This window comes from Apium graveolens, chromosome 5 (genome assembly GCF_009905375.1).
Source record: "Apium graveolens cultivar Ventura chromosome 5, ASM990537v1, whole genome shotgun sequence".
NCBI classification, from domain to species: Eukaryota; Viridiplantae; Streptophyta; class Magnoliopsida; order Apiales; family Apiaceae; genus Apium; species Apium graveolens.
In genome coordinates this window covers 315,997,590-316,007,896 of record NC_133651.1, presented here as the reverse complement: position 1 = coordinate 316,007,896, position 10,307 = coordinate 315,997,590, and the positions used below count along the sequence as shown (strand labels likewise).

The 10,307-nt window shown below is 29.8% G+C and overlaps 1 protein-coding gene across 1 annotated transcript; it reads left to right on the top strand.

Annotated features, from left to right (window-relative positions):
* The first annotated feature begins 4,577 nt into the window (after positions 1-4,577).
* On the top strand, positions 4,578-6,477 carry LOC141659530 (WRKY DNA-binding transcription factor 70-like). Its single transcript, XM_074466444.1, has 3 exons — positions 4,578-4,990; positions 5,263-5,367; positions 5,796-6,477. Exons 1-3 carry the CDS (start codon positions 4,656-4,658, stop codon positions 6,295-6,297), a joined length of 942 nt encoding a protein of 313 aa, XP_074322545.1. The 5' UTR covers positions 4,578-4,655; the 3' UTR covers positions 6,298-6,477.
* Positions 6,478-10,307: the final 3,830 nt, after the last annotated feature.

The following is a 10,307-nucleotide window of genomic DNA, read 5'->3' as shown; positions in this document are numbered from 1 at the left end:
CTTTTCAGGCGTATTCTGATGGCATTTGTAGGTAATTTTGTATGATTATTATCGACTTGTCAGGCGTTTTCTGATGGCATTTTAAGTCGAGTAAACGATCATCACTTAGAAAAACTAGACCACGAAATTGCATGTTGATGAAGTTATTTGTTACTTAAACATTTCGCCAAGAAATGTAAGTTATAAATCTATAATAAGCTGCTGGATTGAAAATTGGAATGATCAATGTTCTTTTGCAATGTTCTTTTGCAGTTTCTGATAGCCTCTTACTACAGTTTTCATTAACTTGCCAATTTGTGCCCGATTCTCTTTGAAAAGTAGATGGGCCTTGCTGTTATGCTTTGTGAATTGTGATCTGCAAGCTATTTGTGGCAAGTAAAGTAAAGTTGATTTTTTTTGTTGGATTTCAAATTTTCGGTTGACTTCTTTGAATCTTTTTTTAAACACCAACTCACACAATTATTTTGTTTTTCGAAAAGTGGAATCTCAAATATAAATATTATTTGATTTGGGAAAACGAAATTGAAAAAAATTAAAAACTTTAGGTTAGAGTTGCTTAAATGGATGGGTAAAAATTTGTATAGAGTATAGAGAATATTGTTCACCAACCGAACTATTCACGAATAAATTGGAATAAATTCAATCTCGCCTCGTTAAAGGCTCAACTCGTTCCAAACTTGAGATCCAACTCGAACACTAAAATGTGATAGTTAAAAAAATTGTGTTCGAGTTAAGCTTCTGGATTGTGCATCTCGAGTTCGGCTCGATAGAGCTTAAACAAATTCAAAAATAAAATTTTATATTTTGAATTACCTCGCCTCAAAAATCTCGGTTTGACTTGGTTAGTGAAAAATCATATTCCTGAGATTACCTGAACTAAGTTTTATGAGATAATTTTTTTATATATATAAATACATGAGAGTGTTATTGTAAATATAAAAAATTACATATATTTACAAAAATATCATACTTTTTTATACAAAATCACCTGAATATCATGTAAGTTTACTAAGATAACCCAACAAACATTATTCCCGTATATAAATATAATGAGTATTATTATTTTTACTTGATTAAGCTCTCTGTTCACGAGATTCATGTATCATTTCTCTCGATCTGTGTAGTTTCATTGTGTGGACTTGATAAATCATCTATTGCTTTTATCAATTGATCTCTCAAACTACTTGTTAATCGATCTATTTTTATTTCAATTTTGAATCAAAATTAGTTAAAGAACGGTAATAATGGTGTCTAGCGGTAGTCCTAATCCTTGGAGCAGACCTCTGATTTCCTCAAATCGGGATTCTTCAAGTGTGTATTACATCACAAGTGTGTATTACATGTATAGTATTTGGAAAAGGACAATTATGTTAAGTCTCTCAGCTAAAAATAAACTCGATTTTATGGATGGAACTGTTGTTAAGCCACTTGTGACTTCTGCTGATTTAAAAGTTTGGGAGATATGCAATGACCTAGTGTGTTATTGGCTACTTTGCAATTTAGATGATTCTATTTCCAGAAGTGTTTTGTTCTTTAAGATTGCAAGAGAGATCTGGGTAATCTTGAGGATAGGTTTGGATATACGTCCATGACACAACTATTTTTCATCGGATAACAATTGGTTGATCTGCGTCAAGGATCAAAGAGTGTTTCTGATTTTTTTCACTTAAATTAAAATATCGTGGGACGCAATGAGTGATATTAGTCCATTGCCTTGTTGCACTTACAATAAGTGTACATGTAATGTCACTTAAAAGCTTCTACATATGCAACATAGTCACGAGCTATTGTAATTCATGATGAAATCGAATGACAAATTTGTTACGATCAGAGGTAATATCTTGATGCAACAAATATTGCCTAATCTGTCTCATGCTTTCGGAGTTTTTTCGAAAGAAAAGAGGCATCAGGAGTTGTATCGGAACATTGTTCATAACGAGTCCCTTGTCTTTACGGTTGATAACAAGAGGAATTTTAAGCCAGGAGTTGGTAACACTAGTGGTAATTCTGGTTTTCAGAAACAAAATATTGGTAGTACAGGAAAATTGTTCAACTCTAATGGGTCTAATGGTGGCAAGAAAGCAGGAATTTATTTTCGTATTGTAACACGAATGGTCACACTATGGATAGATGTTTCAAGATCCATGGTTATCCAGACAATTTTAAAAATGCAAGTGATAAGACAATGGCAGCAATGTCACTTAATGTGTCTGATAACAAGTTTGACACTACTGCTAGTCCTTCAATCTATGTTGCTCAATATCAACAACTCATAGAGCTTTTTAATTAGTAGTCTTTATCTACTACCGATAGTATTTCTAGAACTCAAACTGCCCAACCTTCTCATGATTATGCTATGTTGGCCGGTAAGACTTGTCTATTAGTTGGAATTTTAACATATAAGGAAAGTAAATGTGAGGTAAATAAAATAATTTCAATTTTCCTACTAAAGTTTTAAAAGAAACAAAAGGATTATGGATACACATTTGACACATTTTCACTTCAAAAATAGAATAAAGTACTTTTATCTCTTTATTTCATTTTCTTTAAAAACTTGTTCCATAGATGTTTAATATCTAGTCCAATAGTAATTCCACTATCCTAGGTTCATGCACTACATTTTCTAACCAAAAGAGAAAAATGAAAAAAGACAGCAAGATCTAACAACTCAAAGCTTGTCCTTTTGTGCTCACTACAGCTTCAGTTGAGTCCATATCTTAACAAGGTAAAGTAAATTCAAGGTCATGATAACCAATTAACATGGTTCTCCGCAAGTCTAGCAAACCACTTGTATAGATGCACGTTTTGAAGATAATATATCACTCCCTCCTTGTTTTTGTTTGTTAGAGACTTAGTCCATGTTTGTTTCGTGGGATATAATCGCAGATAATTAATTCCATCAAAATTAGTTTTATGAATTAAATAATCATATTCTAAGTTTGTTTCATATGAGATTGAAATATAATTATTTAAAACTTTATCCTATGTTTGTTTTGTCGGATAGTACTTAAGTGTAAGTATTGGAATATAATCATTTCAAACTTTATTCCTATGTTTATTTTGTCGGATAGTACTTGAGATTGAATATAGTCCTTTAAATTTTCCATAATCCTAGGTTTGTTTCATATGGGATAACAATGAGGGGATTATAATCTTTTAAAAAATGACTTGTAGGAGGGGATAAAACAATACTTACTCCCGCCAAGTATTAGATGGAATTATAATCCTATCCTCTACTCCAACAAAACAAATATGGGATAAGATAATTTAAAAGGATTATAATCCTTCGATAACCCTTCACTATTTTTTTACAAAACAAACATGGGATTGGAAAATTTAAAGTACTACAATTTATTCTCTACTTAATACCATTAAATAAACATGTCCTTAAAATATTACAAGTGCCAGATAGATATGACATATAAATCATGACATGGGTACTATGACAACATCGTCCTTGTTATTCTACGTCAGCCGAAACTTCCCCACCCGTTACCTAACGCGTGTAAGCTACTGCCTCCCCTCGTTTTTCTTTTTTGCCAAAATATTATGCATTTCGATACGAACCGGCAATACAATTCGAGAAACAAATAAACTAACTTTATAAATAACTGTTTTGTTTTTACACTGTTTAATGTAAAGAATAGAAATATTTTTTTGAAATAAATAAGATTAATTCTTTATGAGAAATATCATATACACATCTCTGAAATTTTATAATTACTTTTCGCATAATTAATTTCAGTTGAAGTCCAATATTAAAGCTTTTAGTTTGTACTAACTAGAATTATAAAAATTAATGTCCTCGTAACGTGAATAATCTTCCATTATAAAATATGAATATTTGTGATTTACACTTAACCTTCATATAGGAGTTACCGAAAGCACATATTTAATCATTCTTAAAAAGACAAAATAATAAATCAAAAAATGACAAAATATATGAGCCACTCTAAAATGGATTAACAAACACCGAAAAAATGGGTGCAACAACAATCTCGCAAATAAAAATTACATTGATTGGAAATAAGAATTACTTTGATTACACGAAAGAAAAGAAAATACAATAATTTTGTAAGAACGAAGAAAACTTAATTGGTGAAGAAAAAAATAAATCTGCATATTTTTATTGATAAAATAAAGTACAATAATATATATATTGAAAATGCGTATTTCCTATACTGTAACAGCGAATACGCATATCATATACAAATATGCAGATTTTTTGTAAAATTTTGAAAAGAAAAATACTCATGTCAGACATATGTTTCGGTGGGTATATGCCTATTCAGTAGGTATTTTGAACACCCCATCCTAGCAAATTATATTTTGGACACTTATCTCACAAATTGTGGATATTTTGATCATTATTTTTCCCAAATTTAACACCATATGTGCACCAAAATAAACTTAGGTTTTGCTATCAACTATACACCAAACTATTAATTTTTATAAAAATAAAAAAGGCGCGTGGGAATAACATAAACATGCAGATAAGCTTAGTAGGAATTTTCTTGTCAAGCTTCGTTGGATCAATAATGCACTTGCTTATATAAAATCCAAGGACCCATTCTTTTTAATCACTAGTCTACACTATCTACTACACTAGATTCTTTTCAAAACCTCAAACTTCATAATATATATAGATATCTCTTATGGAGAAGCCTTTCTGTTTGCCGGAAAATGTGGCCGGAGATCAGAAGAGAGCCACTGAAGTACTGAACAATGGCCGTGAGTTTGCTGACCAGCTTCGGATCATGCTGAGCAGTCAACGGTTTGGAGACGTTGACCACACTTTGTCTGCAGGAGATCTTGTTACTAAAATCTTGGATTCTTTTGAGAAGTCTCTTTTGATATTGCAACTTCCTTGCTCACTTTCTGATGAAGTTTCTCAAGTTCCGGTCAACTCCGGGAGAATTAGGTCGGAGGAACTGGATTCCGGTCAGAGAGCTAAGATTGTCAAGGATCGTAGAGGATGTTTCAAGAGAAGGTTCATTTCAAATTTTCTTTTTTACATCTATGTATTTGTTGAATAGTACGTTTAAATCGGATACCTTAAGGTTTTAGATGAGCTGAATAGTTGTGTGTTACTCTACATTTAATTTGCTTGTGATTATACTTCAGATTTAACTATGTGTTTACATGTAAGAATCATTTAGTTCATGGTTTTGTCTTGGTCAATTTCTTTCGTTCAAGAAAGTTTATTAGTATCTAGTTCATGATTATAAAGTAGTTGACTGAATTTTTTTTAATGCTGTGCAGAAGAACATCGGAGGCAGAGACAAAGGTGAGCTCAACTCCGGTTGACGACGGTCATGCCTGGAGAAAATACGGTCAAAAATCGATCCTAAATGCCAAGCACCCAAGGTATATAACTTTGATTTAAGTATTTTTACATTTGTTCATGGATCTGTGATGAAAACTTATGATTTCAACTTCGGGTGAAGGATAAGTTTAGCCCGGATTTTAATCAACAAAAATGACCAAAAAATTGGTCAATTTTAGCCGACGAGATACCCAACTGTGAGTGTAGTATTCACTTTATATGAGATACCCAACTGTGAAGGATCTCGTATATGAAATAACTAACTACCGGCGGAGATACTCGTGGAGTATTTAATCGGCTAAAATTAGTATGACTATTTTGGTTAATTTTTTTAAAAAATTGGCTATTTTTGTCACTTTTTCTTCAATTTCGGTTTCTTTTTTGGTTCGTTTAATTTTATTATCGGTTTCAATTTGGTTTCGGTTTTTGTTGCTAACTCATGTACGAATAATTTATGGTGGGACTGCAGGCACTATTACAGATGCACACACAAATTTGAACAAGGATGCCTGGCAACAAAACAGGTGCAGAAAACAGAAGAAGATCCGGTGCCAATGTACCGTACCACTTACTATGGGAATCACACTTGCAGACATAATTATACTGATCATACTCAATTCTTTCTAGATTCTTTTGATCAGAGGGACTCTTCGGCTAAATCCATCCTCCTCAATTTCCAACAAAACACTCGCGATTTTTTACCCTTGAACGACAATTCCACTTCAACGTGTACTTATAATTTTGTAACGAGTAATCATGTTCGTGCCACATTTGGATCCTCGACAGAGCTGTTGTCACCAGCAGGCTCGGATCACGGGGATGTGATTTCTTCGGGGGTGTATTCGTGTACCACGAGTGCCACACCAGATCAGACCACCAGTTTTGAGGATCAGTTGGAGATGATGGTGGCAGGCGTAGTTGATTTTGATGATGACGACGATGATTTGGCTATGGATAGTTTCTTGCTGTAATTATAGGGTTTGATTCATGGATCAGTTTAATTTTAGTATAATTGTAATGTAGAAATAACAGACTACCAGTTTTTTCGTTTTTGAAATTTGAATAAGTTTGCAGCAGATTACTACTAAATCTTTGAGTCCCTGTACTATGGAATCTATTTTGATCCTGACATTGTAGTCTTACATCCAGTATCTTCACTGAACAATAATGTTAGAGTAGAGAATGAGCACAGTAGAAGCAATCTAGATGATGCTGTGATGGCCTGGCAATGGGTTGTGTACGTGTACTTGCGATCGAGTACTTTCGTTATGATAACTCGGTTTTTTTTTACAAATATATATCTGTCTTTGGAATTTTAAATTATTTGTTTTGATAAAAAGATAATATTTTCTTATATATATAGTTTACAAAATAGTATGATTCACATGTTATGTATGTAGATTTTATTTAATACATTACAGAATAATGTATTTGGTTATAAATATCTATATAATTAAGCATACTTTATCTTTAGATGTTTTATATTGTAAGATAATGTGTACGTGAGTTCAAAAGTAGTGGGGTGATAACTACCCCAAACCTAGAAGTGGGTTTTAACAAATTTCTAAATAAATAGACTTGTATCAGGTTCATTTTTGTTTGCACAATAATCTTCTATCAAGGTATGTTTTATTCTACTTCTTCTTTTTCAGCATACGTACATGTTTTATATCTTATTCTATATTTTTAAATGTTTACTTTTTAGCTATGGTTAAACATCCTCCTTATTTTATAGAGTATGTTATTGTTTACATTGTTTGTACAAATATGTGAATGATATTACTTTCAAATTAATTATTAAAATATTCTTTCCTACAAGATATTTATTGTTTTTTTTTACAATGGTCGTATAAATTTTCATGTGCTCCCAAAGTTATAGTTGTATTAAATATGCATTCTTATGCATTAAATCTTTGTATATTAGATTGTAAATATAATATTATATAAATGGATATATATATATATATACTTAGAAAGTCTTAAGATTTTGATGCATAATAAACTATTTTTTTTATTAAATGATTTATACATGAATTGCAATTATTTTGGAACAATGATGCATGATTTTACGTTTTAGTTGAATTGATATATTTTTAATTTCAAACTATTATATGATTTTGTAAATTGTATGTTACTAAAATACAATTTTGTACTAAAGTGTATTAAGTACTTTCTTTTCTAATTTATTGTCCATAATTATCAAAATGATATATGTTCTTTGTTAACTAGTATGGTTTGGCACTGTATAGCCTATATAAACATTGAAGTAATATTGTTTACGCCTTACCATTATATATGGATTATTTATTAATTTAAATTGGTTTGATTATTTGAAACTTAGGATTTGTTTGGCAATATTTTGGATCACCATTTTGGCAGATAAGGTAAGTTAACTCTTCACACTTTATTTTATTTTAAAATCTTTTAAATATTTTTGCACTGCTTTTGTTTTAAAAATTTATAGACCAAGTACCCTGTTTTAGAAATAAGAATTCTAGTGAGCTCTGACTTTGGAACCAGTTAGTAATTGCGTATAGTTCCGGAACTACCTTTTGATACCTTACTAGGGAGTGCTACTTATGATGCCTTCGGGAGAGCACACTCTATGATACCTTGACGCATTATTTACAGAAATTATGAACTTTTGATACTGTGTAACCAGGTATTTGTGGCCTTAGCGAGCTGTGGAATTTTATATCTTATGGCATATGGATTTTGGAAAATGATTTTTGTTTTATAAAATTATGATACTTGATCCACTAGTGTAGAATTATTTTCTTGCTGGGCTCTTGGCTCATTACTCATAAATTTTCAGGTGCTTAACTTTTGGGACATCTTAAAGGTGGACTTGATTTGAGCTTGCTTTGGAATAATATTTTAGTGATTATATTTGTATTGGAGCTGCGTCTCCCATGATTTACTTTATTTTCAGCTTAGATGATTTTATTTCTGTCTCGGATTTTAGAATTCTATGAAAAACTATAAACTTATTCTTATTATAGATTTAATTTGGAGTTTTAGCTGAATATTTAAATATAACTATTTTCTGAAAATTTGGGGTATTACATTCGTGTTTTCTTGTCAAAATCTTAAATCCGAACACGGCCCAAACTTGTATTCGTGTACCGTTTGGTTGATAGTAACCCGGAACTAATAAATTTGTATGTACCTGTTTGATATACGGAATTACACTAATTATATATAAAAAAATGAATTGGTAGAAAATGCACCAGATACTTAAATTGTCTATGATAGTAAACAACTAAATCTTGAATACCTAAATTATAGAAATTGAATATTCATATTTGTTAAATAGTATTAGACAAAAAACTATAAATTAAGTTATATTTTTAATTTTAAATTTATTTATTTTGTATACTTTTGTTCAGACGTGTACCTATATTCGGAAATCCAAACCTCACACTAATTATATTCATTTTTTATCGTGTTCGTATACCAAAATTTCGAATCCAGATACTCAATATAACCGTACAGTTTTCATGTGTCGTGTACCAAAATTGTCAGGTTTATCGACACATGTATTGCAATCATATATTTTGACTTCGATAGAAATCGTGTGACATGGAGTTGCATTTTGACTTTTGACTTTTGAATCAACAACATATATATTGGCCTCTTCTATGTGCATGCAAGTTTGAAGTTGTTGGGTAAAATTCCCTGATGAGAAAGTCTCATTGAAAAGACTAAATTACCCTTATTTTTAATATTTATATAAAAGATGTGGTTTGTGGGAATCAAACTCAAGTTATTTCATTAAACTATACAACCTCATACCACTACACCATATTGTCACATATGTTTTATATCATACACATAATATGTAACTGTGTTAAATGAATATTTTATTTAACTTTAAAGATACTTACTTGAATTCCGAAAAAAGGATAGTTAGTTGAATATTTGTACAGTTATTTTAAAAAATTCAATTTCATATATAAATTTAGGCATAGTACATAAATGAATTATTATCCTATTTATTAATCATCTTTTAGTTTGAAAATATATCTCATATATTTTTAACATATTTTTTATTATAAAAAAATAATTAAAATGTACATATATAATTTAAAAAAAAATATTGAAAATAGAATCGCTTATATATAAATAATCTATATTGGTATTACATATTTAGATAAATTCGAATTATAATGAGTTAATGCATTTTAGAACTTGACCCATTTTTCAAAAAATACTCGAAATTTGACTATATGACCCGACCGAAAAATATCGTCACATTCTACATTTAGTAAATTTAAATTACAAGCTCGACGAGAATATCTTACCAATAATGTGAAATTTTTTAATATCTTATGTTAATATAAATTAATGTGTTTGAGATCTTTATATAATCAAGTCAATTGATTATTTAGATTAAAAATATTAACTTCAGTGGGAACACATTATTATTTGTGGAATTTGTCCCGATTTTAAGAATATTTGAAATTTGAAATGAGATCTCACGAGATTTGTTAAAACTACGATGATATATTAAATCGATTTATTTTTCATTTTTCATTTTTCATTTAAGAAAATAACTTTTTAAAAAGAATTCTTTTAGATCAGCAATATTCATTTATCAAGATAATATTGTACAAATATTTTGAATTATTTTAATATTTTGAATTATTCAAATAAAAGTCACATCTATACATTATTGTAGCATTTGATTCAATGCATTTTATGTTATTTAAGGAAAAAAACATATATTGTTCAATAATTTGAAGAAATTAACCGGTTCAACTGATATTTATAAAACTTTATCGAATTGAAAATTTTTAATTTTAGGAGAATAATATAAAATGTTATTATATTATTATATGAAGAAATATTAGAGTCGTAATGAAAGAAACTTAAAAACAGTTTAAATAACGATATAAATACAATTTTTCTTTCGAATTCTTGAAAAAAATCACGAATATCAATAATAAGACTTAAAAATATATAATTCATTTTTATGTTA

What these genes read in the sequence shown, in the direction of transcription:
- LOC141659530 (XM_074466444.1), top strand. Translation starts at nt 4,656, where the DNA reads ATGGAGAAGCCTTTCTGTTTGCCGGAAAATGTGGCCGGAGATCAGAAG. An exon ending in AGAGGATGTTTCAAGAGAAG is followed by an intron (nt 4,991 to 5,262) that starts GTTCATTTCAAA and finishes AATGCTGTGCAG; the next exon opens with AAGAACATCGGAGGCAGAGA. An exon ending in CTAAATGCCAAGCACCCAAG is followed by an intron (nt 5,368 to 5,795) that starts GTATATAACTTT and finishes GTGGGACTGCAG; the next exon opens with GCACTATTACAGATGCACAC.